This window comes from Leptonychotes weddellii, chromosome 6 (genome assembly GCF_054177405.1).
Source record: "Leptonychotes weddellii isolate Sample4059 chromosome 6, ASM5417740v2, whole genome shotgun sequence".
NCBI lineage: Eukaryota > Metazoa > Chordata > Mammalia > Carnivora > Phocidae > Leptonychotes > Leptonychotes weddellii.
Window position 1 is genome coordinate 130,376,938 of NC_138374.1, and position 27,655 is coordinate 130,404,592.

Below are 27,655 nucleotides of genomic sequence, written 5' to 3' on the forward strand. Positions count from 1 at the left end.
GTTGTCTTTCTCTGATTGACTTATTTCGCTTAGCATAATACCCTCCAGTTCCATCCATGTCGTTGCAAATGGCAAGATTTCGGGGTTTTTTGATGGCTGCATAATATTCCATTGCATATATATACCACATCTTCTTTATCCATTCATCTGTTGATGGACATCTTGGCTCTTTTCATAGTTTGGCTATTGTGGACATTGCTCCTATAAACATCAGGGTGCACGTACCCCTTCGGATCACTACATTTGTGTCTTTGGGGTAAATACCCAGTAGGAAGGCAGCTTCTTTTAAAAAAAATTATTTTTTTGGTTTTGTTCTTTCTCTTGCCATACCACGCTTTGTTGGAGTTTGGGTTTTTCTCACTCTTTCTGGGCTATAAAGTTCTTTCCAGGCTACTTCGTAGCAAATTGAGTCTTGAACATCACCTCCTACTGGAACCCAAAGATCTTGGAGGAGCTTTGGTCTGTGACTAGGCTTTCAGTGGATTTGCCAAAGCAGCTTTACCCAGCCTGGGCCCTGGGATCATCTTAGATGCCCAGTGAAGAGAATTCCCAGGAAGGCTCAGCTGCCTCTCAAATTACCTCTGAAGTATTAATAAAGAACCTTAGTAAATTGATTCTTGACCCTAGTATCAAACTCCCTTCCCCTCTACCAGAATATACATCCTAACAGCAGGACAAAGAGAAGAAAGCACAGGGGCTCGTTGACCGCATCCTCAGCAGCAGGAGGGGTGGAGTAAGGACTTTGTTTTTTTTTTAAAGATTTTATTTATTTATTTGAGACAGAGAGAATGAGAGACAGAGAGCCTGAGAGGGAGGAGGGTCAGAGGGAGAAGCAGACTCCCTGCCGAGCAGGGAGCCTGATGCGGGACTCGATCCCGGGACTCCAGGATCATGACCTGAGCCGAAGGCAGTCGCTTAACCAACTGAGCCACCCAGGCGCCCAGTAAGGACTTTGTTAACTGCTCGGAAAGAAAGGATGGAAAGGACGATATGATTGATTCAATACCAGCGCTACTTCAGCCAGCTGTCCAAGCTTCAAAAAGATCTACAGCAGAAGGAAATTGAGGGTGAATCAAGAGTGGAAAGATTTAGATGTAGCTGTCATTATTGCCTGTATCATAAAGATCTTTCTGAGGATACCAGCATGGAGAATAATTATGACGTGGAGCCAATATAAACATAAACTTTATTCTTGTACTGTTTCTTCTTGGTAGTAATTTTAGGATCATTTTGCGGCATCTTGGGAAAGCTGCTCTATGTTAGGGCAAACTGTATAATATTTTGATAATCTATGATATAAGGTCTGGCTTTTGTGTATCTTTTCTATCTTGATACCAGTAATTTGTGAGGAATCCTATAGTTTGCATTTAAATGACTTCAGTATACTTCTACTTTTTGATTTGACCTAAGGCAGTACTAATAGGTTTTGAGTGTTGCTTGTGTGTTTGAGAGGCCTAAAGTCATTAAGATAAAACCTAACATCAAAAATTGGAAGCCAAGTAACTTGTGTAGAAGGAATACGCAGAAAGCGTTGGGTGGTTTGGTTAGAGCATAATAAGAGCAGGGTGCTTACACTAGATTTTCTGGTTTTCAGCAATTGAATTGTAATAAAATTTTTTTGATGTGCTATTTCAGTTTTCAGTAGCAAATGTGTGTAGAGGGTCTTATTAAAATTGAGACTTATTTGAATACCTCTTTAAAAAAGGTATTTTTTTCAAAATGGTTTATTAGAACTTGGGTTATTTTTATATAAACCATGTATTACATGGTTGTATTGACAGGCCAGTCTTCATAAACTTATCTAACCCAGAATGGAACATAAAAACTTTATTCTTAGGAATAACTGCTTTTGTTTTTGTTTTTGTTCTGGTAATATTGGCAACTAAAAGCAAAATTGAATGTGAAATAACATTTTAAAATTCATTTAAACCATTGAGGCTTAAAGAAAAGTAGATTCATTCATTCATTTATTCATTCAACAGAGAGAGAGCACAAGCAGGGGAAGTGGAAGTGGAGGGAAAGGGAGAAGCAGGCTCCTATGTGGGGCTAGATCCCAGAACCCTGGGATCATGACCTGAGCTTAACTGACTGAGCCACCTAGGCGCCCCAGAAAAGTAGATTTTAATCAGGATATAAGAGCTACAAACTTTAAAAATAAAAGGTTGTTTTAAGTACTTTAAAAGGACTTAAACTCTTCACTTCTCATTGTGTCTAATAGAATATCCTTGCAAAACTTGAATCTTATATATATATATATATATATATATTTAACGATTTTATTTATTTATTTTACAGAGAGAGACAGCTAGAGAGGGAACACAAGCAGGGGGAGTGGGAGAGGGAGAAGCAGGCTTCCCGCGGAGCAAGGAGCCCAATGCGGGGCTCGATCCCAGGACCCTGGGATCATGACCTGAGCCGAAGGCAGACGCTTAACGACGGAGCCACCCAGGCGCCCTTGAATCTTATATTTTAAAATAATGAGAATGAAAAAAATCTTTTTGCCCAGCAGTTATGAGAGTCAAGGTTTGGTAGTCATAATAGAAAAGAGAGAGAGAGTTTAATGATTTTCTACGAGTTGAAAGAAAAAAAAAAGAGCCATTAAAAGAACATGTGTGGGGAGAGAGAGAATATGAATATGAGCATGTGAGATGCAATTAACAGAGTTGGGAGTGGAGAAAAATGAAAATGGACTTTAGATCAGGTATTTCCCTAGCCACCATTTAAAGGTATCATCAGTTTTGGGGGTTTAGTGGAAGAAGGGGAGGTATATAAAGCTAAATATGGCTTAATGGGGATATTTAGAAGTTTATTGTTCATAACTTGGGGAGTACCTGAAATTGTTTCCCTCCTGGTAACATTTCTATTAGATCAGATTTGCTCTTTCCCAAATGGGCATTTTTGGATTTCTGAAGACTGTTACATTGTCCTGGACATTTGAATATTAACTTCTTTGTTTTTATAATGTTTGTACTTCTTGAGGCATCTTAGCATTTCCTACCCACAAACAGATAGGTTCATTTCGGATGAAATTTTGCATGTATAATGTTTTCCTGTTAAATATATTTGTTTAGTTTGTTGTTTTTTTATTCCGTTTCTTCTTTTTGTCCCTTTTCTCTACAGAGGCATCCTTTTAAAAATCAACTTTATCTTTTTTTTTTTTTAAAGATTTTTTTCAAATATTTTCTTGTCATTCATCTTTTTTTTTTTTTAAGATTTTATTTATTTATTTGACAGAGAAAGACACAGCGAGAGAGGGAACACAAGCAGGGGGAGTGGGAGAGGGAGAAGCAGACTCCCCGCCGAGCAGGGAGCCCGATGCGGGACTCGATCCCGGGACTCCAGGATCATGACCTGAGCCGAAGGCAGTCGCTTAACCAACTGAGCCACCCAGGCGCCCAACTTTATCTTTTTATATACTATCTTTTTTGTTCTAGTCTGTCGGGAATGGTCCCTAGTGAAGAGTTGAGTCACGAGAGCATATAAGGTAGCCCCAGACATAATCAGCTGTTAGTTGTCCATGAATAAAATCCCTGTGCTGAGAATTAGTCTTAGCTGCTGCTACTATCCCATCCAGCTAAATCTTGTGCAGTTGATAGTGCTGTGCCCTGAATTTATCAGAGATAGGTGGGAGGGAAAGCAAACATTGAACATATTTGTATCTTTCACCTCCAAAACCAAGTGAATATTAACTTATTTTTGAATTATTTGAAACCAACTAAAACAACTTTCTGTATGGTAGGTATTTAGTAACAATAGCATAATCCTGTGCTGCTGTATTATTATTATTTTTTAAAAAGATTTTATTTATTTATTTGACAGAGACAGAGAGAGCAGGAACACAAGCAGAGGGAGAGGGAGAGTAGGCTTCCCACCGAGGAGGGAGCCCGATGTGGGACTCGATCCCAGGACCCCGGGATTATGACCTGAGCCGAAGGCAGACGCTTAATGACTGAGCCACCCAGGCACCCTGTGCTGCTGTATTATTAAGCTGTGTACACACACTGTCTATTTACGGTCATTGTTTCTGTGTGGACTTAGCTTCAGAAAACTATGTCACCTCAGTTTGCTGTCAACTTTTAGGCTCTTTGTGCTTTTTCTGTCTATTCAGGCTATTAGCTTCATCATAAAGGACTTACCCTCCCCCCAGAAAAGGACTACTTTCCCTAGAAAAGGATTTTTGGTATGCTGTATCTTCAGATCAGGTTTTCTTATATTGCTGAATCATTCATGAAACAATATTGAGCACATACTACAATGTTGAGCAGCTAACTACATGACAGTTACTGAGGATACAGAGATGAAGAAGGCATAGAGATTCCTTGTTCTCCAGGAACCTGCCATCTAGTTGGGTTGATGGGTATATAAATAGATCATTATAAGAGAATGTACAAACTCAGTGAGCATAATGATAAAGATGTGCATGAAATATTCTGGAAGCATAAAGAAAGGACTTCTAATCCAGTGTCTAGTACAGCAGTCATTAGCTACATTTGGCTTTTTAAATTAATCAAAGTTAGGGTGCTTGGGTGGCTCAGTTGGTTAAGTGACTGCATTCGGCTCAGGTCATGATCCTGGAGTCCCGGGATCGAGTCCCGCATTGGGCTCTCTGCTCGGTGAGGAGTCTGCTTCTCCCTCTCACCCTACCCCCTCTCATGCTCTTTCTCTTCATTCTCTCTCTCTCAAATAAATAAAAATCTTTAAAAATAAATAAATTAATTAAAGTTAAATGAAGTTAAAATTTTAGTTCCTCAATCACACTGGCCACATTTTATTTGCTCAGGAGCCATATGTAATTAGTGACTACTTTATTGACAGCACAGATACAGAATATCTTCGTAATTATAGAAAGCTCTATAGAACATTATTGAAAAGGAGGCAACAGAGAGCTGAGGCTTAAAAGTTGAGTACTAGCTAGCCAGGAAGGGGTTGGATAGGGACAGAATAAAACATTCTAGGTAGAAATCCCAGTTGGTCGAGACTGAGGAGTTTCTTGGGATGTGTGGTTTTTAGAGCTAAAACTGGAACAATCCTGAGGAAGCTGGGACAGTTGGTCACCCAAGTAGAAAGGACTTCATGAACAAAGACACTGGATCTAGAGAAAAGCTTCACATAGAGAGCAGCTTACATTTGTTTGGTGTTGCAGGAACATAACAGTTCATATAAGGGATTGGAAATGAGGCTGCAAGGACAGACATCAGACTTGCAGGTGATACTGGAACATGACCTTGTAGGGATGAAAGGCCATGCCAGAATTTTAAGCCGGGGAGTATCATAATTTTGGTCACTTTTACATTTTAGGTAGATCTGACAGGCAGCTATGTGGGAGATGAATTTGAGGGAGAAAGTTTGAAGGCAGTGAGATGCTAGGAGACTTGAAGTAATACAGGGTTAGAAATCCTAAGGACATGGTAGTGAGGAGGGGAGGGTTTCATAAATATTTATGAGGTATGTGGGGTGCCTGAGGGGCTCAGTCGGTTAAGTGACTCTTGGTTTTGGCTCAGGGTATGATCTCTGAGTCCCAGGATTGAGCCCCACCTCAGGCTCCCTGCTCAGCAGGGAGTCTGCTTGAGATTCCCTCTCCCTCTCCTCCTCCCCCTGTCCGCCCCCCCCAGAGCGTGCATGCTCTCTCTCTCTCTCAAATAAATACATCTTTTTTTTTTTTTTTTTAAAGATTTTATTTATTTATTCATGAGAGAGAGAGAGGCAGAGGGAGAAGCAGGCTCCCAAGGAGCAGAGAGCCCGATGCGGGACTCGATCCCAGGACCCTGAGATCATGACCTGAGCCGAAGGCAGACGCTTAACCATCTGAGCCACCCAGGCGCCCTCAAATAAATACATCTTTAAAAAATATTTATGAGGCATAATTAATAGGATGTGGTGTTTGATTGGATGAGGGAGTCAGGGATATGCCATGGCTTCTAGCATAGGTGATCTCCTGTACCTTTCTTTTTATTTTGTAGTGGTAGTCCCTTCCCTCTCCAGTTATTTTATCCCTGTTTACCTTCTCATCATCTCATACCCCAATCCTCAACCCCCCAATTTAAAAACGACTTGTTACATTACATTGTAAGAGGACTGCCCAGATAGCAAAGCAGCTCCCGCCCCCAAGGTAGACCTTAGCTCCATTCCTTTCTGTTCATTTTGTTCCACAAATCTCCAGCATCCCGCTCTCTCCTGCCCATATCTTTCCCTTCCAGGGAGAACAAACTGGATAGGAGCAGTTCAGGGCAAGGGATCATGTCTTCATCCCGCTATGTACTATTTAGAAACTACAGTTCGGTCTGCAAGCCAGCCTTCCTGTAGGCCTCTTTCTGTTCCTCCTTTCCTTCACCTGCTCAGATTTACTTGCCCTCACACCAGTTCATTCTAATGGTATATTTTTTTATTTTAGAGGATATTATATTTTTATTTTGTAATCTTCCTATGAGGGTGGGGATTTTTGTGTGTTTTGTTCATTCATGTATCCCCAGTACTCAGAAAAGTGCCTGGCATGTAGTAGATAATCAGTAAGTATTTGTTGAATAAATTAATCCTGGTGATAATACATGATCAAAGAGAGCAGTAGCATAGTGTACATAGAGATTATTGGCTTGGGAGTTGGGAAACTTGGATTCTAGTCCTGGCTTAGCCACAGAATGCTCACAGGGTCTCTACCAAGTCACTCCCCCTTCACGGGGCCTCAGTTTCTTCCTGGAAACAATGAAATCCCTTATATTAATGGAATACAGCAAATAAGGGCATTAATATACAGTTGAGACTTCGTTAAGCAGTTTGGGTTGTGTGTATATAACAATGTTCTTAAAATATATGTGAAATTTTCTAGCTTTCTAAGTGACTCACCTAGAAAACTATGCTTATTTTTAGAGTAATTAGTCTGTAATATGAAAGAACCTGAATTTTATTTTTATTTATTTTTTAAAAGATTTTATTTATGTATTTGACAGAGAGAGACACAGCGAGAGAGGGAACACAAGCAGGGGGGTGGGAGAGGGAGAAGCAGGCCTCCCGTGGAGCAGGGAGCCCAATGCGGGGCTTGATCCCAGGACCCCGGGATCATGACCTGAGCCGAAGGCAGACGCTTAACGACTGAGCCACCCAGGTGCCCCAGAACCTGAATTTTAAATTTGTCTTGATTGGCTTTTACTTTTAGACTCTGCTCTCTTAAGAAACTGAAAGAGGGGGAAAACCATAAGAGATGAGTAACTCATATTTGAAACCTAAGTATAATCATTATGTTTACACTTTCCATCAGAGTAGTATAAAAGTATATCTTAATGTACAGAGTTAAGACAATACCAGAGGTAATTTTTAATTAATCTTTAAAGACTTTTATTTAAATTGAAATATTTTGGTGCTCTGCTGCATTCAAATTTTCTGCTAATATAAAGTATACAATATCACAGGTATTCAGCTCATCTTATTATTAAGTGATACTGAGACACAAATGCTTTTATAGTCACCAGTCAGTGACAGTTTAACATCTGCTTTGTGCTCAGCATTGTGTATATTAACCAGTTTGTTAATTCTTTTCAGAGAGGCAAGAAGAGAAACTGAAAAATAACAACAGAGACCTATCCATGGTACGAGTCTGAAGTATAATATTATGGTAAACCACAAAATGTTTTATAGCATAAGACTCTGATTTGCATTAAATACATACTTACCTTTTCAGAAATTCACCCAATCATGTCATGGGTGTTCCTGGACCAGATGGAACTGAAAATATGCTTCTGGGCTTAAATGTCACTTCAGTAATAAGAGAAGCTCTTTTGGGCTGTCTCGGAGGTCATAATTTGTCCCTTTCACACAGTTCTTGATTAGCTGTGCCCTTCTGTTTCAAATGAAGTTGTCTGTTTTCTTTTTTTCTGATGTCATTGCTGAATCTTTGGTTTTCTGGTGACCTGTGTCATGCCGGCATCTGAGTTGGAGCTTTATAGATGGCCTTTATTGTTGCCTTTGTTCTTTAAGAGGCTTTTTGTTCTGCATGTCCGGCATACCATAAAGTGTAAAGAAAAATGATTTTATTACCCATTTACTCATCATTTTTAAAGAGTAGAGCTTGTTCAAGAGTTTTTCTGAGGCATAGGTAGGCTAATTATGTAGCTTGACTAATTTTTCTATTTAATTTCTGTATGTTTAACACAGGACATCTGAACTGTGCAACAGTTGTCTTTGCTTTCGGAGAGACCTTTGCTATATCATCTTCTGTTTCTTGCAATTTTACTGAGTAAAGCTGTAATTTAGAAGGGCATCTTTTTGAAAATAGCTTTTCTGTTGACATAGTTATTAAGTGTTTATAAGACCAAATTTGGAAACTACAGAAAGAAGAGAGAAAAATTGCTGATAAACCTGTCATCTGGGGGCCCCAGGTTAGCTCAGTCAGAAGAGCATGCAACTCTTGATCTTAGGGTCGTGAGTTTGAGCCCCACGTTGGGTGTAGAAATTACTTAAAAATAAAATCTTAAAAAAAAAAAAGAACTGTCATCCAGAGATAATGATTGTTAATCTTACATCTATATGATCTTTTGTTTGTTTATACTTTTACCACTTAATGTAATTAAGTAAGAAGTTAGCTGCAAGTAACAGAATACCTAACCAGCAATGACTTAAACAGATAAAGATTTTTTTTACTTGTTCAAGAAGTCCAGAGGTTGGTAGTCCTGACCTGGTGTAGCAGCTCAGTAATGTTATTAAGGACTTAGGTTAGCCATTAGATTATGGTTGTTTGGTTATTTGATGGCACTTTATCCTTTATCTTCAGGCATTATGTTCTTCATTCCAGGCAAGAAGAATGGGCAAAAGGCCCAAAGAGATACTGGCCAGCTTTGTCCCTTTTAAAAGTCCCGTTCAGTACTTGTAACTCACTGGCCAGAACTGGGTCACATGGCCACCCAATACTATTCATCAGAAGGGGGCAAGGAGAAGGGCTTGGAGGTGGAGGGTGGGTTAGTCAATAAACAGCTTGTTGCTATGGGGAGTGTCTTTTAAACATGACATGAAACCAAAATTTTTGGGTGTGCCTTAGTAGTGGTTTTCTTTAGCGTGAAATGACAATTTGTTGGTCTCTTTATAGGTCCGAATGAAATCCATGTTTGCAATTGGCTTTTGTTTTACTGCCCTAATGGGAATGTTCAATTCCATGTGAGTATCCTTTAGTAATATGGTTTTACCTAACTATTGTTCTATATGTGTGTGTATTTATGATCAATTAACCTTTTTTTTGTTTTTAAAGATTTTAATTTATTTGACAGAGATAGCGAGAGCAGGAACACAAGCAGGGGGAGTGGGAGAGGGAGAAGCAGGCTTCCTGTGGAGCAGGGAGCCCGATGTGGGGATCGATCACAGGACCCCCCGATGCGGGGCTTGATCATGACCTGAGCCGAAGGCAGACGCTTAATGACTGTGCCACCCAGGTGCCCCAATTAACTTTTTTTTTAAGATTTTATTTATTTGAGAGAGAGAGAGAGCACTAGAGAGAGAGAGCAAGCACAAGCAGGGGACAGAGGGAGAGAGAGAAACAGGCTCCCCACTGAGAAGGGAGCCCAATGTGGGACTCCATCCCAGGACCCTGGGATGATGACCTGAGCTGAAGGCAGACGCGTAACCGACTGAGCCACCTAGGCGCCCAGCAATTAACTTTTTTGGTAATATTTTATTTTGATACTTCAAATTTACAGAAAGGTTACAAAAATAATATATCCATTATCCAGATTCACAATTGTTAACATTTTGCTCCGTTTTCTTTCTTTTTCTATCTCTCCATATCATCTGTGTATTCATTCATACATGTATTATTTATGTATTTTTCTTAATTATGCAAGAGTATGTTATGGGGTTCATGCCCCTTAATCCATAACTACTAAATTTTTTTTTTAAGATTTCATTTATTAATTTGACAGAGAGCACAAGCAGAGGGAGAGGGGACGCAGACTTCGTGCTGAGCAGGGAGCCCAATGTGGGGCTCGATCCCAGAACCCTGGGATCGTGACCTGAACCAAAGGCAGATGCTTAACCAACTGAGCCACTCAGGAGCTCCCATAACTACTAAAATGTATATTTCCTAAGAACATGGACATTCTCTTATATAACTTCAATCCAGTTACCAAAATCAAGGAGTTTTGAGAGAATACAATTATATAATATCTTTCCCACCCTCTTTAATATCAAGGATCTTTTATGTACAAGGTAAAGACCCAGGTATGATGGGGCCTCTAAAAAGAATTTAATATGTCTTCTGTGTTTTTAAGTTACTTACTAGCATACTGGTTCAAAACGAAGGTAGTCATATAGAGATGTTTGACTCTTAAAATAGAGTCTTAACAATGATAAAGTAAGGTACTGTTGTCTAAACTGGCAGATAGCAGGCCTGAGTAATTGTGGAACTGCTTTTGACAGAAACTGGGAAAATATCCAAAGATGACAAGCAGTCATTTATTACTTTTCAAGGCCCACATGAATCATCCCACAGAATGAGAATTTCCCTCTCTCCCTCTTTTCCTTCCTTTCCTCCTACTCTTCCTCCCCTGCTTCATTTCTGTCTGTCTCTCCCTCTCCCTGCCCCTCCCCCCTTCCTCCAGTCCATTCTTCCCTCCCCACCAGTTCAGTGCCTACGTTGTGCCAGGCATTGTGCTAGTGTTAGAATATAACAGATAAGGTGTGGCCCCCGTCCTCAGTAATAATCAGTTTTATGGGAAGAAAAGCTAGATAAACAAATACCTTGATGGATGCTACAGTAGAAACCTGTGTGAAGTGCAGTTGGGGGAAAAGAAGTGAGTGGCTATTTTTACTTAGGTGAGGGACTAGAGGTGGTGTCCACATGGTTTTAATGTAAGATTTCCTTTTAAGTAATGATTACTAAAATTATAGACCTTTCGGGCTGAAAGGGACCTTTGGAAGGTGAAATAACTTGCCTAGGGTATCTAGAAGTCTCATGATTTCTGGCTTATAATTTTAAACTCAATACTCTTTCCATCCTGCCATACTTCATTTCTTGGGTACATATCCCCATGAGTTACCAGGCAAAGCAAACACCCTTGAAAGGTTTTATAATTAACTACTAAGTGTCCGTGTAACAACTCAAATCCACAAATATTCTTCGTAAAGTATTGCTTTCTGGACAGTATAGAGCTGGCTAAGTACTCATCTGTACTTTTTAAATTTGATGCTTAACTTCTTACTTTTCTCTTACTTCTGATGTTTTAAATAATATTTTAAGGTTAGTGTTGTGTCTTTGTGTCTGTTCTGATTGGCCTTAGCTTGACTGTATGATTTTTGTGACAGATTTGAGTCCTGCTTTGCTAGAGGTTCAGCATTTTATTTTATTCCTTAGTCTAAATATATTACTAAATGAAGCTAATATATTTCTTTACCGAACTTATGTTTATGTCTCCCTCTACTAGACTGTAAGTTCCTTATAGTCTTCACATGTGACAGTTTTTATATCCTTAGGGTTTTAGGGCTTATATAGACATTTATTGAATAAATTTAAAAATATTTGTAAATATACACCAGTTTCTTCTGTCATGGTTTCTATACTATTCTGGGGTCAGAATTTGATGCCATTTGAAATGTGAATCAAAAAAATTTTTTAAAAGATTTATTTATTTGAGAGAGAGAGATGGCATGCATGAGCAGGGGGAGGGGCAAAGGGAAAGGGAGAATCTCCAGCAGACTTCCCGCTGAGCATGGAGCCGACATGGGGCTCAATCCCAGGACCCTGAGATCACAACCTGAGCTGAAATCAAGAGTCCCAAGAGTCAGATGCTTAACCGACTGAGCCACTCAGGCACCCCGTGAATCAAAAATTTTTAAATTATAATTACTAATTTCCAGGATGTCAGTGGTTCATTTAGGAAAACACTAGTTAGTGAACCAATTACAATGGAACCAAATTCTCAAAAACCATGAGAGTCTGAATGTAGTTGATGAAAATGTCTTCGTGTGTGTGTGTGGCTTAACAGAAGTTTATTTCTCATTCCCATGAAGTCTGTCACGGGACTGGGGGACTCTCCAGACCAGCTGCTCTCCATGTGGGGGGCTCAGCATTACAAACTACTTTGAGTTTCTGGCCCCCGTGTCTGTATGGGCTTCCATGATTGAGACGGGAAGAGCACTAGCATCTTTCACCCACAAATAAAGGCTTTAACCCAGATGAAAACGTCTTCTACTGACTCTCAGATCATAGTTTATTTTGCCTGGGATAGCTCAGAGTCTTGTAATAAGACAGGCTAATATCAGCAATAAATATTGAGAGTGTTTATTTCAGTATTAACCTATCAATAGTGTTTGGAAAAAAATAATGCAAAATTGTGCACATCCTATTGACAAGTTAGTAATGTAAATCTAATTTTCAAAGACTATATCTCTTTAATGATGAGAGTGTTGACATTAGGCTTAAGTAGGGAGAAGTCTTGACTTGTAAACTAAGTTGTGAAACATGGAAATGAATCATTTTGGCTTATGGTCATTATTTACAGTAGGAGGTAATGTTAGATTATCTTTTTGGAAGAAATTGCCAGTTCTTTCATACTTTTCTGTGGTTTAAACTAGAGCTTGGCATATAGTTTTGATTTGAATCCATAGTTGGTTTAGTTACTAAATGAAGCTAATATATTTGATTATAGTCATAGAATCACATAACTGCAAAGTATTATAACATATTTCTTATGTTTCTCCTTTGAGTCAATAATCATTTTCATTTGCCTTCCTTTGATTTTCTCCCTCCAGTTTTCAATTTTTTGTGAGTGTACTACATAAATATTTATAGGTTTCAACTATTTTTAATGTTTATTCAGGTCGAAAAGCTGCATGCCATTTTTTTTGTGCCTCATGCTGTGGAAGATAAAAGAAAAATTACCCAGCCTGAGCCCTCACGCTGCTTATTCCCTTCAAATAGAATAGACATCTATATGGGAAATATTGATTTATTAGTTAAAAATTTACTGTTCTTTTTTATGTAGGGGTCATTGTAATTTGTAGAAGATCCATTATAGAGAGAAATTTGAGAGAGACAAATTTTATAACAGTAACACCCTACCTCAGCTATATTTTGCCTTTTTCTTGGGCTGCAGAACAGCCTGTCCCTGGGCCTCAGAGAGGCTTATTTCTCTTTACGTTATTTTTGAGACTCACTTGGAACCCATCATGTTCTCTGCCAAAGCAGTGCGCTTCCTGATACTTGTGTATCTTTAAGTGGTGCTCATTTCTAGTCACCTGGAATTGAAAGCTTTATCGCTTCCCTTCCTCTCTTCCTTTCAGCACACAGTTCTTGTGTATCTACCCTGTCCCACATTTAATGCTGGACACTGAATTATCTCTAACATTGTCAGTCCTCTGTTCCATCAGTTAACAGTTCCTGTTTATTCTACCTCTCTCTGTCTGTCTAGCCATCCATCCACCTGCCCATCCTTCCCTCCCTCCTTCTCTGCCTCTCTTCTTCCCTCCTCCTTCTCCTCTTCATCCATGCTGCACCAGCTCTCATCCTAGTTTCAGCTCATTGCCTTTCATTTCTGCTATTACCCCTTAATCTTGGGCTTGCCAGTAGCTTCCTAGCTGCTCTCCATCTTCAGGTGCCTCCTGTCACTGCAGCATTAAGTTAACCATCCCCAAAAGCATGTTACTCATTGTCTAATAACCACATCTGCTACTGATGGAATAGTAACTGTGTGTTGGCCACTGTTGGCCTTTATATAGGTTGCCCTTGTAATCTTAACAGCCTTCCAAGATGAGAATTACAGTCTTTATTTTACTGATGAGAATATGAGATTCCAAGTTACTTAACTTGCCCAAGGTCTCAAAGCTAGTAAACGTTGAGCTGGAATATAACTCATGTGTCTCTGACACTAAAGTCCTTATGTGGCATCATGCCACTCAGACTGCTGCTTTCAGTCCAAACTTTTTAACCTGGCTTTCATGCCATTCCATGCTTTGGCCCCAGCCTGTTCTTCAAACTTTATTTCTTTTTACTGTCTACAAACTATTGTGTTCTTTTTTTTTTTTTTTTAAAGATTTATTTATTTGACAGAGAGAGACACAGCGAGAGAGGGAACACAAGCAGGGGGAGTGGGATAGGGAGAAGCAGGCTTCCTGCTGAGCAGGGAGTCCGATGCAGGGCTCGATCCTAGGACCCTGGGATCATGACCTGAGCTGAAGGCAGACGCTTAACGACTGAGCCACCCAGGCACCCCAAACTATTGTGTTCTAACTGCACTGTTCACTGTTTCTGAGACACACATTCTTTCACATGAATTTTTAAGAATCACTCATGTATCAGCTTCCCCTAAGATAATCCCATTCAAGTTTTGACTCAGATTTTATTCAATTGATATATTAGTTTTGAAGTATTAGACACCTTTATAATTTTTAATATTCCCATCTAGAAATGTGGTGTTTCTGCTAAGTCTATTTTATGTGCTTTTGTAGTTTCTTTCTAAATAAGTCTTGCATGTATTTTATATCTTCTAGCTCATTACTACAATAACATTGTTATTTTATTCTGTAACTGACCATCTTGCTGAACTCTGATAGGTTCTAGTAGGTTTTAATTTGGTTCTCTGATTTTCTAGATAGATAATCATATGATCACACAAACAACTTGGTCTCATTCTTTCCAAATTTTCCCCTCCCGCCTTTCTTCCCTGCTGCCTTCTTCTCCTCTCTCATTCTAAGCTGAATTGAATTAGAACAACCAGAAGAGGGGCGCCTGAGTGGCTCGGTCGGTTAAGCATCTGCCTTTGGCTCAGGTCATGATCCCGGGGTCCTGGGATTGAGCCCAGCATCGGGCTCCCTGCTCAGCAGGGAGTCTTCTTCTCCCTCTCCCTCTGTCTCCTGGCTTGTGCTCTCACTCTCTCTGTCAAATAAATAAATAAAATCTTAAAAAAAAAAAAAGGAACAACCAGAAGAGGGTAAAATACTTAATGAAATACTAAAGATAGTCTAATAATGATGGGAACCAAATGAATAGAATATAATAGTTGTATTGCTGCTTTGATAATTATGAAATTTCTAGAGGACCGAGGTTTTCAAAGCTATAGACAAGAATATGTGGGGGACAAAGCACTTCCCTCGTCAGCAGAGGCTCCATGGGTTTTCTCTGCAGAATTTTCATAGCATTGTCACTCGCGTGAACTGTCTAGCACCAAACAGCAGTCTCTCATGTGCTCCACGATGTCTTATGTATTTCCATTTTATTTTTCCACACTTAAAGCTCTTGAGTCAAGGGCCACATCTGAAAAGCATATACCATATAATTATTAAGCAACTACTTGTTGATGACATTTTTAGGCCTTAGACCAGTATTGAAATACCTATTTATGCAATTCATCAGTACAAGATAAAATACTAGATGCCTTTTCTTTAAGCCACAGAGGTCAAAGAAGTCAAATACAGTATCTTCAGGAGGAAAATGTTAACAAAAAGCTTCATTATATTCAAGCTTCTTGTAGAAGGCTACTGTTGGCAGGAAGGAAGACTGTTCTTTGTTCTTCAGTATACTGTTTTCTTTTTGTCGACTTTCTTTTTCAGAACACTGGCAACAGTAGCTTTTTACTTGTTTTGTTTTGCAATACTGGTGTGGAGGTTCATGTAAGTGTTTTACTATTTATTCAAGTGCTGTATTGATTTTTTTTTTTTAAAGATTTTATTTATTTATTTGACAGAGAGAGACACAGTAAGAGAGGGAACACAAGCAGGGGGAGTGGGAGAGGGAGAAGCAGGCTCCCCGTGGAGCAGGGAGCCCTATGTGGGACTCGATCCCAGGACCCTGGGATTATGACCTGAGCCGAAGGCAGTCGCTTAACCGACTGAGCCACCCAGGCGCCCAGTGTATTGATTTTTTTTATAAGTTATTTTTTTAGAGCAGTTTTAGGTTTACAGGAAAATTGAGAGGAGGGTACAGAGATTTCCTGTATACCCTCTGCCCCATGCATGACCTCCCCCACTAGCAACATCCCCCACTGGAGTGGGGCACTTGTTACAGTTGGTGAGCCTGCGCTGACACATCCTAACCACCCAGAGTCCACAGCTTACATTAGGGGTCCCTCTTGGTGTACATTCAGTGACTTTGGACAAATGTATAATGGCATGTATCCACCATTAGAGTATCGTACAGAGTAGGTTAACTGCCTTAAAAATCCTCTGCTCCACCTGTTCATCCCTTTCTCTCCCACCACCCCAACTTGTGGCAGCCACTGATCTTTTTACTGTCTCCATAGTTTTGCCTTTTTCAGAAGGTCATATAGTTTGACTCATACAGCATACAGCCTTTTCAGATTGGCTTCTTTCACTTAGTAATATCCATTTAAAGTTCCTCCATGTCTTTATGGCCAATAGCCCGTTTCTTTTTAGCACCAAATAATATTTCATTGTCTGGATGTACCAGTTTATCCATTTACATCTGGATTACTTCCAAGTTTTGATAATTATGAATAAAGCTGCTGTAAACACCTGTGTGCTGGTTTTTGTATGCACATAAGTTTTCAGCTCCTTTGGATAGATACCAAGCAGCACAATTGCTGGGCTATAATTCATGTTTTTGTTCTGGTCTTTGTGGCCTGTGCATTTAAAAATATATGTTATTATTGGGTCTAAGACTGTGAGCACCTAAAAGTTAAAGACTGTATCTCTGTTTTTTACAAGCTGGCATATGAAATGAGAAGTCTAGCACATATTTTGATTCTATTATTCAATTTTTAACTTAATTTCTCAGAGTGTCAACGTGATCATCTGTTTACTGTAGTGTGGAGTCCACCATCTCTAATATACCTTTTAATCTTCGATTTAATCTTAGAACTCGTTGACAGCTGGCAGCTTTTAAGAAAAAAGCCTGAGGTTAGATGGGAGGGACTTGAATTTCCAGATTTCCAAAGAAGCAATAGGAGGCCCTGCTTGTAGCTATTTATTTCTTTTTGGGTTTTCATCCTGGATCATTTCCATAAAGCTGAAACATTACCATCTTAGAATTAGAAGAGATCTGAAGTCATTTCACAAATAACTTCTGTCCCAATACAAAAATCTCTTCAGTAGTACCTCTGGCAGATAATTTTCCACCCTCTATTTAATTATTTCCAACAATGAGGAGCCTGAGGGTTTCTGAGATAATATACTTTTATTGAGTAGTTTTTAGCATCTGAAAGTAATTCCTTTTACTGGACCAAAATATGCCTACCTGTATTTCTGCTCATGAGCAGTGGTCCTGCCCTCTGGAACCAGAGAGTAAGTACACTGAGAGAAATAATCTTCCTAGGTTTAATAATATCTATAAGCTATCTCTCTTTTTGCACCCTTCCCCTTCGTTCCCCAACTCTTCTTTATTAGGCTAGACACCACTTCACTTAGCTATTCCTATGACAAGCTTCAAGTCTCCTGGAAAAATTAATTCATTAAAAGTAAGAGTCCTTCGAAGTTTTTTGTTTTCCTCATATCTGTGGCTGGCTTAAGGTCTCATGCATAGGGGTGCCTGAGTGGCTCAGACTCTGGGACCATGACCCGAGCTGAAGGCAGACGCTTAACGACTGAGCCACCCAGGCGCCCCATATATTTTTCATTTTTTGAGGAACCTCTATTCTGTTCCATAGTGGTTGCACCAGTTTACATTCCCACCAGCAGTGCATATGGGTTCCCTTTTCTCTACATCCTTGCCAGCATTTGTTATCTCTTGTCTTTTTGATGATAGCTATTCTTACAGAAGTGAATTGATATCTCATTGTGGTTCTGATTTATAAATTTCCCTGATGATTAGTGATATGTTCTCTTCTAGGAATTTTACAGTTTTAGGTCTTATGTTTATGTCCTTAATTGATTTTGAGTTAATTTTTATGAGTGTTGTAAGATAGAGATCCAATATCATTCTTTTGCATGTGGCTGTCTAGTTTTCCCAGAACCATTTATTGAAAAGACTGTCCTTTCCCCATTGAGTATTCTTGGCTCCCTTGTCAAATGTTAGTTGACCTTATATGAGTGGATTGATTTCTGGGCTCTCACTTCTGTTCCATTGGTCTGTGCATCTGTTTTTATGCTAATATCATACTGTTTTGATTATTACAGCTTTGTAATATAGTTAGAAATCAGGAAGTGTGTTACCTCCAGCTTTGTTCTTTCTCAAGACTGTTTTTTCTACTCAGGGTCTTTTGTGGTTCCATATGAATTTTAGGATTGTATTTTCTATTTCTGTGAAAATTGCCATTGGAATTTTGATAGAGATTATATTAAATCTGTAAATGGCTTTGGGTAAAATAGACATTTTAACAATATTAACTCTTCGTATTTATGAACACAGATATCTTTCCATTTATTTGTGTCTTTTTCAACTTATTTCCTCACTGTCTTAGAGGTTTCATTGTACAGATGATCTTTCTCCTCCTTGGTTAAATTTATTCCTGGGTATTTTATTGTTTTTGATGCTATTGTAAATGGATAATTTTCTTTATTTCTTTTTCAGATAGCTCGTTGTTAGTGTATAGAAATGCATAGAATGATTTTTGTATGTCGATTTTGTATCCTGAAACTTGACTGAATTTGTTCATTGGTTCTAAAAGGTTGTTGTTTTTTGTTTTGTTTTTTGGTTAGAATTTCAAGTTGAAAATAACAGAATAAAAAATTATATCAGATTAATATACTGGGTTTGTATGTTAGCAATACGAGGGAGTAGCTTACAGTCTGACTGTACAGTAGGATAGTCAGAGTGGCATGCCTAGAGCCGCATATTGTGTTGAGCATATAACCAGAAAATACGGGGCAGCTGCACTTAATACTTCTTGTGAGAGAATGGGAATATCTTCTCCTGAAAAAATTATTACTTTTGCTTTTGTGAAGTTAGTAGAAGAGAATGAAAGTGATTACTTTGAGCAGATCTTTAAATACTTTTGTCATATATAAGTAAAGTCAATTTATGATTGAGCCTTTCCCTGTGTAAATATATACTAGGAAGGCAGTTGGAAGTAGTAAGTGGACAGTCAGACATATAGAAGATGTCAAGAGAAGATTCATTCTCTTCTATATTCTTTGTAGCACAGTTGTCTAATAAGCTCTTTAGAACCACAGTAGTTGATCTAGATATTTAGGGATTTTTTTTTCCCAAAGACAAAGATGGTATTGCTACTTTTCTTTTCCCTCTCCCTCTGTAGAAACATTCTAAATACCAAGTAGGTTTTTTTTCTTTTTTTAAAAAAAATATGTATGTTTAAATTTTTATCTAAGTTGGTTCCATACCCAAGGTGGGGTTCAGACTTCACAACCCTGAGATCAGGTCACACGCTCCACTGACTGAGCCAGCCAGGCGCCCAAGTATTTTTCTAAGAGGGAATTTTCTAGCTGTTTTAACTGGAATTAAAGACTTTATTTGGGGGATGCCTGGGTGGCTCAGTCATTAAGCGTCTGCCTTCAGCTCAGGTCATGATCCCAGGGTCCTGGGATCGAGCCCCACATCGGGCTCCCTGCTCCGCGGGAAGCCTGCTTCTCCCTCTCCCACTCCCCGTGCTTGTGTTCCCTCTCTCGCTGTCTCTCTCTCTGTCAAATAAATAAATAAAATCTTAAAAAAAAGACTTTATTTGGATAATTTAGCTGAGGTAGTCATACATTTCTCTAATATTATGAAGTATCACTCTCCTTAATCACATTTTTATAATTTTCATTATTGACTGATTATACTACTTATTCGTAGAAAAGTATAAAAGAAGCTAATATCCCCAGGACCTCAACATAAATGCTGATAAGCATTTTCTTACAGCTTTTTTCTGTGTTTCTCTTTTTTTTTAAAAGATTTTTTTTTTTTTTTATTTGAGAGAGAGGGAGAGAGAGCATGAGAGGAGAGAGGGTCAGAGAGAGAAGCAGACTCCCCGCTGAGCAGGGAGCCCAATGTGGGACTCGATCCAGGGACTCCGGGATTATGACCTGAGCCGAAGGCAGTCGCTTAACCAACTGAGCCACCCAGGTGCCCTCTGTGTTTCTCTTTTAGAAATATCTCTCTTTTCTATTTTAGAAAAAGTAAAAAGAATACTTTCCAACACTAATGGTATGTTAAAAGTTATCTGAGAATATTGTGTATGAATTTTAAGACTCTGCTTTTTTCATTCACCACTATATACTCCATGAATTTCTATTCAGAAATGTTTAGCCTGTTTAAGAGGTGTATTGGGAGCCTCTGGGTCTTGGAACAGAGGGTTCTTAAAATCTTACTGGTGCCATGGTTCCGAGCATTGATTCTCTGTGATTCTCGGGCGCCTGGGTGGCTCAGTCATTAAGTGTCTGCCTTTGGCTCAGGTAATGGTCCAGGGGTCCTGGGATTGAGCCCCACATCGGGCTCCCTGCTCAGCGGGAAGCCTGCTTCTCCCTCTCCCACTCCCACTGCTTGTGTTCCTTCTCTCACTGTCTCTCTCTCTCTGTGTCAAAAAATAAATAAAATCTTAAAAAAAAAAAAAAGGAATAGTGATTCTCAAAGTATGGTCTGGGGGTTCCTAGAGCTCTTTGAGACTCTTGGGAAGTCCTTGAGATGAACATTACTGCCAGAATAATTCTAAGATGTTATTTTTCTTTTTTATTCTTACTCTCTTTTTAGTGTACAGTGGAATTTTCCAGAGGCTTCAGGGCTCTGTGATGTGTATTATTGCAACAGCCTGAATACTGAAGCAGCTATGAGAATCCAGCAGTATTCTATTAAACAAAACATGAAAGACATTTGCCAAAAGAAAAAGCCTTTCTTTTCACTTTGTTTTGGAAAAGATGGTTATTTTTCATAAAAATATTTGTGTTAACATATGAATTTATTGCCACCTTTTGAATGATTTAGTAAATATTTTTTAACATTCCTCAGTTTTAATTTATAGAGAAGTTAAATAGTGATAGCTATAACCTTGAAACAATGTAGGGAATCTCAGTTTTTCAGTGTTCAGGGCTTCTGATACTGAAAAAATTAAGAATCACTAGTTTAGAAAAAGATTGATGGAAAAATCTAGGCCCTTCCTTACATCCTTGTTCTTTAGGTCTCTTTTTAGAATATCATTCTTTGTGCTCGCTTCGGCAGCACATATACTAGATATCATTCTTTGTTTTTTAGAGATCAAGGGACTTAGAGTTCTATTTCTGTCTCAGATTCTTCCCTGGAACTAAGAAGCTTGTCAGTCTTCCAAAAATAACAATTCTTTGTTTTTTCCTTTTTAGATTTGATGGTAGAGTGGTGGCAAAGCTCCCTTTCACCCCCCTTTCCTATATCCAAGGATTGTCTCATCGAAACCTGCTAGGGGATGACACCACAGACTGTTCCTTCATTTTTCTGTATATTCTCTGTACCATGTCAATTCGACAGGTGAGTGACCATATCCAGTATTAAATACATACATTCTTCCTTGCTCTCACACCCTAAATTAGCCTTTACTACTTTAATACTAGAAATGTTTTAGAATCCCAGTGGATCCTCTAAAGCTGTTTTGTTTATTTATTTGTTTGTTTGTTTAAAAGATTATATTCATTTATTTGACACACAGAGAGAGAGAGAGAGCACAAGCAGGCAGAGCGGCAGGCCGAGGGAGAGGGGGAAGCACTCTCCCCGCTGAGCAGAGAGCCTTACGCGGGGCTGATCCCAGGAACCTGGGATCACAACCTAAGCTGAAGGCAGACACTTAACCAACCTAACCTCTAAAGCTGTTTTAAATGTGTATAGGTCTAGATTACTGATCCATTGGGGTGAGAAGTAGCCATAAAACCAAACATGGTTTCCATATCCCATTTTTAGAGCTCTTAGGTTCCTTCTTCATTACAACCATCTAAAGATACAAAAGTGAAGAATGGGTTTGGTCTTCTCAGTATCATTTCTTTTTTTCTTTTTCTTTCTTTCTTTTTTTTTTAAGATTTTATTTATTTATTTGAGAGAGAGAGAGGGAGGGAGGGAGAGCACAGAGGAGAATTAGAGGGAGAAGCAGCTCCCCGCTGAGCAGAGAGCCCAACATGGGGCTCGATCCCAGGACCCTGAGATCATGACCTGAGCCGAAGGCAGATGCTTTACCAACTGAGCCACCCAGGTGCCCCAGTATCATTTCTTCTCTATTATACTCCAGTGCCTTTTGGCACTTCAGGAACACAAATAAATGTAATAATTTGATGATTTTAGGTTATTCACAGTTGAGATACTCAAGTCTGTGTTACAGAATTTACATTTGGCCACCATGATTATCACACATTCATAATGAAAAACAGTGAGAGCCAAGACAGAAGTATAGATGGTTGAAAGAACCCAGAGAGAAACCTAACATTTGATTCGTGGGGGAAAATTCAGGCAGAAAGGTTTAGAGAGTGAAGTAGTTTTTGAAATAGGACTTTAAAAAGTGAGAGGGGTTAATTAAAGTCTCTGGCTTAAGAACTTCTTATATTTCAGCTTTGAACACACTGCCATTCAGCAGGCATTGCCATGGGGAAGTTGGCACATGAGACTTGTATTTCTTCTTCTGAATACTGTCAACGGCAGCAGATTTTTTGGTTGGCCTGGCATGTGAGAATAAGTAGGAAATGGAATTAGAGTTTGAAACTTGCAAAGATCTTCATGATCTTACTGCTTAATGTTTTCCCCACCTCATCTCTCATCCAACACTCCAGTCATTCTGACTTGCCTGACAGTTTCCATGTCCCACTCACCCAGATTGACTTTTTGTGAATGCTCTTCCTTCTGTCTGGCTGCCTCCCACCTCCTCCTTTTGTAGATTAAGTGCAGCCAGGTCTCAAGACTTCCTGGCATCATTTTCTGACACTTAACTGCTTCCTGAAGGATAGATGTGAGAGAGGAGCCTGACAAGGTGGAGAAATACCAGAAGACTATCTGAATTGTCTAGCATAAAATCATTATGTTCTGAACTATTGCCATGATGAGAGGGATGAAAAAGAGGGGGCAAAGTTGAGACATACATGGAGGTAAAGCAGGAGAAAGGAGAAAGTACTCAAGTCCCACGTGTGGCTTTGGTGACCAAATGGAGACTAGTGTCAGTAAGAGGGGAGGAATAGAGGAATGAAGAGTAGCTTGGTTAGAAGATGAGCCATTGGAGATGTTTATAGAGCAGCTAAGTGGGTATGTCCACCAGAAGTTGTGTTCTTGTGTAGCTGAGGTGTATACTACATCTTTCGAAAATGTCTCTGTAGTGAAGCATTTTATTTAGTCTATCTAAACATGAAAACCAAGACATTAACAACATAGATCTCTTTTGTTGGTTTAGCAGCGATCCGTTGATTTCCAGAATATTGCTCTTAAATTTGATTATTTAAATCTGAAATTTTTAATTGTGGCTTATGTCCAAATATTAATAAAACACAATGATGTATACATTCTACTTTAAGCAACTAAGAACAATTCTACTTTAAATTACATTCAGATATTACTACTTTATGTGTGATGGCTCACAGTAGTCATTTTAGATGCGCCATTTGCATTGCTACCTAGAAATCACTGTTTCAGACAGTGATTAGAGTTTTTAAAATGTAGAGTTTTTAAAATGAAAGAAATGTTAAGAATGATCATTGAGAAAGTTCAGCTCAAGCTGGTCTTTAAACTCCTTTCTGTTATTTCAGAGAGTCTGGTGAGGTGTTTGTTTAGCAGTTAATTTTATCAGGAATGCAATGCTCATTTACCATGGCGGTCAGCAAATTTTTTGTTAAGGTCTGGATCATAAATATTTTTGTATTTCCTTTTCAGACCAGACCATACACTCTGTTGTAACTACTCAAGTCTGCCATTATAGTATGAAAACAGTCCTAGACAGTATGTAAATGAATGAGTGTGGCTGTGTTCCAGCAAAACTTTATTTACAAAACTGGGCAAGGGGCCAGCCATAGTCTGCTAATCCCTGAAGGTTCAGGCAGAGACTGTTGTAACTACTCAGCTCTGCCATTATAGTATGAAAGTAGCCATAGACAATGTGTAAATGAGTATGACTGTATTCCAATAAACCTTTATTTATAAAAACAGGCAGTGGACCAGCATGATATGCTAACCCCTGAGAACCACAGTGTATAATATGTGCTATAAAGTTAAAATAGGAACAGTAGATCCTAGACTGGCACAGCTTAATAAAATAATTGCTTACTGAGTACAGAGAAAGGGAGGAAAGGGGCAGCAACCCCCCCCTCCACACACACGCATATAGTCAATGTGTTTTGAGCCAGGAAGAATGCATACTCATAATTTTTTTTAAAGATTTTATTTATTTATTTGACAGAGAGACAGCGAGAGAGGGAACACAAGCAGGGGGAGTGGGAGAGGAAGAAGCAGGCTTCCTGCTGAGCAGGGAGCCTGATGCAGGGCTCGATCCCAGGACCCTGGGATCATGACCTGAGCTGAAGGCAGACGCTTAACGACTTAGCCACCTAGGCACCCCCATACTCACAATTTTTATTTCTACTTGTCCCATTCCATGCACTGATATTAATAAGAGAAAAGTATCGAAGAGCGATAGTATTGCATAGCTAATATAACAGTGTTGTATTTGAAAGATTTCTTTCTTTTGCTATATAGTTTTCTTCCCCAAGATCAATGGTGAGTTCTAACTTGTTGCTGCATCCTGAGTGGTGCTCGTCTTGGGTGGTTAATTTTATTACTCCAATTTTAAACAAGGTATTCTAATATATTTAAAGTCTTAGAAAAATTACCGAAGCGACCTACTTTTATAATTTTTTATTTTACTAGCTGCATATGGTTTCTGTACCTGTTCCTCACTAATTGTTGTTAGCATATGTACTGGAGGATTATGAACTTCTATCCAGTCTGACATACCTTAGCATTTGAAGTGTTACTATGAAAAATATGCTTCTGTCTTTGAATTAAAATGCTTGTTTTATTTCCATGTTTTGTTTTGTTGTTTATTTACTTTTTAGGATCTTAGGTTACATGGTAATTGTGAAGATGCCTGTGAAGTGAGCAGCCATAAAATAGGAGGCTTTCAGAAATTCAAATTATAGACGTAGACGTACTATGATTTCCCCAGTGAGGCCATTCTTAGGCAAAGAAGTAGGCCACTTGGTTTCAGATACACACTGGCATAAAGTAGTTTTAAGAGAACATAATGAATTGGGGTTTTTTGTTTGCTTGTTTGGGGATATAAAGTGGAGTGAGTGATGGGGAAACTAATATAGAATGATTCAAGTTTCCATAATGATTGGTCATATTCTTCATTGTAGGAGCTTTATCTGTTTTTGTCTACTTGTTATTTTTATCTATATTTTCTCCTTTCCTCTCCAACTCTTTGAAGGTAGTGATTTCTTCATTGTTTATATATACCTTAAAGTATCTATGTACCTGTCTATAGTACATAGGATGCACCTGAGAAGTGTATGTTAAACGAAGAGTAGGTGCTACACCAAAATAGGAATTTATAAACTTGGCAAACTGGGGTTATACCATTTTTTAGTCCCAAGAGCAAGGTATGAAAATGCATGTTTCTGCCATCCTCACCCACAGAAATTGCTTTTGAGTTTTTACCCATCTGATAGATAAGAATTGCTACCTCGTTGTAGCTTTAATTTGCATTTTGGATTGAGCATCCCTGTTTGTCTAAGAGCTGTTCATATACTCTTTTCTTTCTTTGGTGGCAAGAGACTTTGTATGCCTTTTGCCTATTTCTCTATTGGGTTGTTGGTCTTTTTCTGAATTTTTAGCTCCTATGTAGGAGATTAGCCCTTTCTGGGTGCTGTAAGTCGCACATAATTTTTCCAGTTTGTCATTTGTGTTTCAGTTTTACTTACAGTGGTATTTGCCACACAAAATTTTGTTTGCTGGATTTTTTTTTTCTTTTTTGATCAAATTTGTCTTTTATGGCTTTTGGATTTTGAATTATGGTTAGAAAGTTCTTCTGCACTCCAAAGTTACAAGGAAATTCATCCTTGTTTTCTATTAGTACTTTTTTGTTTTCATTCTTTGCATTTAAATGGTGAGCCAATCCATTTGGAGTTCATACTGGTGTACCTTATTCTTTTTTTGCTCTCTTCTAGTTTGCCAACTGTTATGTGATTTTTAGGAAGGAAAACATAAAAACATGGATTCATTTGAGATCACAGTTTGCCTACTTCTTTTTTTTTTTTCAAAAACTAAGAAGCTAGAAGGTCAAAAGAATACAGTGAGGTGAATGATTGGTCTTGAATCTGGTATGCATGTGAATATGACAAATCCCTGCCAACAGCCTAGTAGTATTTTGTCTGGAGTGCCTATCTAAATTCACCTTTGAAATGTGAAGGCCTGTTCAGTCCAGGTGACAAGTGTTTGAGTGGAGGCACTCTTCCTTTCTTCACACCTTCTTTAGATAAGAGGTCTTTTGAAATGTGCTGGTGTTGTAGGGTGGGCTAGGCAGTGTGATCTGAACCCTTAGAGTAAAAAATGTGGAGGAGTAGGCCAAACTATAAATGTCATGCCTCGAGAGTCTCAGGGGGTTAAACTTAACCAGTGTGACTGCCTGCGGTAGCCGTACTCCTGCAGAATCCTCCAGCTAACCCTCTCGTATGTCCAGATGCTACTTTCTGGTTTCCTATATTCAGTAATTCCAGTGCTGTTAATCTTTCTCGTTTATTGTGTTAAAATAGACATAAAACTTGCTATTTAACCATTTTCAACTGGACAGTTCCTATGGCATTAAGTAGATTTACATTGTTGTACAACCATCACCACCATCCATCTTAAAACTTTTTCATCTGGGGCACCTGGGTGGCTCAGTCGTTAAGCGTCTGCCTTCGGCTCAGGTCATGATCCCAGGGTCCTGGGATCGAGCCACTCCCCCTGCTTGTGTTCCTGCTCTCGCTATCTCTCTCTCTCTGTCAAATAAATAAATAAAATATTTTTTAAAAAATGTTTTCATCATCCTACATTGAAAATCCTACACTGACTCTCCATTACCCCTACCCCTCAGTCCCTGGCAACCATCATTCTACTTTCTGTCTCTGCAAATTTGACCACTCATATTTGTGGATTTGATTCCATGTAAATAGAATCATATAATATTTGTCCTTTTGTGACTAGCATGTTTTCAAGGTTCATCCATGTTGTACCATGTGTCAGAATTTCCTTCCTTTTCTAAGGCCAAATAATATCTCATTGTGTGTATAGACCCCATCTTGTTTATCCATTCATCTGTCAGTGGACACTGGGTTGCTTCCACCTTTTGCCTGTTGTGAGTAATGCTGCTGTGAGCATGGAATATCAATGTCTGTTTGAGTTCCTGCTTTCACTTCTTTGGGGTATATACCCGGAAGTAGAATTGTTGGGTCATGCTGCAATTTTATGTTTAATTTTTTGAGGATTCCCCAGCTGGTTTCACAGCTACTGCATCATTTTACCCAGGACTGTTCATCTTAAGCCTTCAGTTCACCACCAACCTGAGACCATGTATTAAAGGATAATTTTTCATGTTTTCGTTTCAGTGAATAAAACTATAGTTTCATTAGCTCAGGGTTAATTTTTATGCTAAACATGTAAAAACCATGTATATTTTATGCAGGTTACCTCTAGCTTTGGGGGTGGCCTTGCTTGTTTTAACAGAGAAGTCTTCTGATAGTAAATTAGAGTATAGCATCTAGGAGAATGAGAAACATTTCTGTTATTAGTGCCTTGAAACTGTCAGTAGTTTAATTGCTAAAGTGATTAGATACTTTGACCACTGGGTTTCCTGAATTTATGTTTTTAAAGTCTTTTGTGAAA

The 27,655-nt window shown here is 38.8% G+C and overlaps 1 protein-coding gene across 4 annotated transcripts in view; it reads left to right on the plus strand.

Annotated features, from left to right (window-relative positions):
- Positions 1–27,655, plus strand: part of TMCO1 (transmembrane and coiled-coil domains 1) — a 52,329-nt gene that overhangs the window by 12,513 nt on the left and 12,161 nt on the right. For 3 of the 4 annotated variants that reach the window (XR_014146607.1, XM_006741992.3, XM_031037584.2), the window contains 3 exons: positions 7,534–7,580; positions 9,074–9,141; positions 21,154–21,298. Coding sequence is in view for 3 of the 4 variants with exons in the window: in XM_006741992.3 (XP_006742055.1) it covers positions 7,534–7,580; positions 9,074–9,141; positions 21,154–21,298 (260 nt within the window). In the remaining variant the exon portion in view is untranslated. The remainder of the gene's footprint in view (positions 1–7,533; positions 7,581–9,073; positions 9,142–21,153; positions 21,299–27,655) is intronic. The other variant, XM_031037585.2, reaches the window with a different exon arrangement.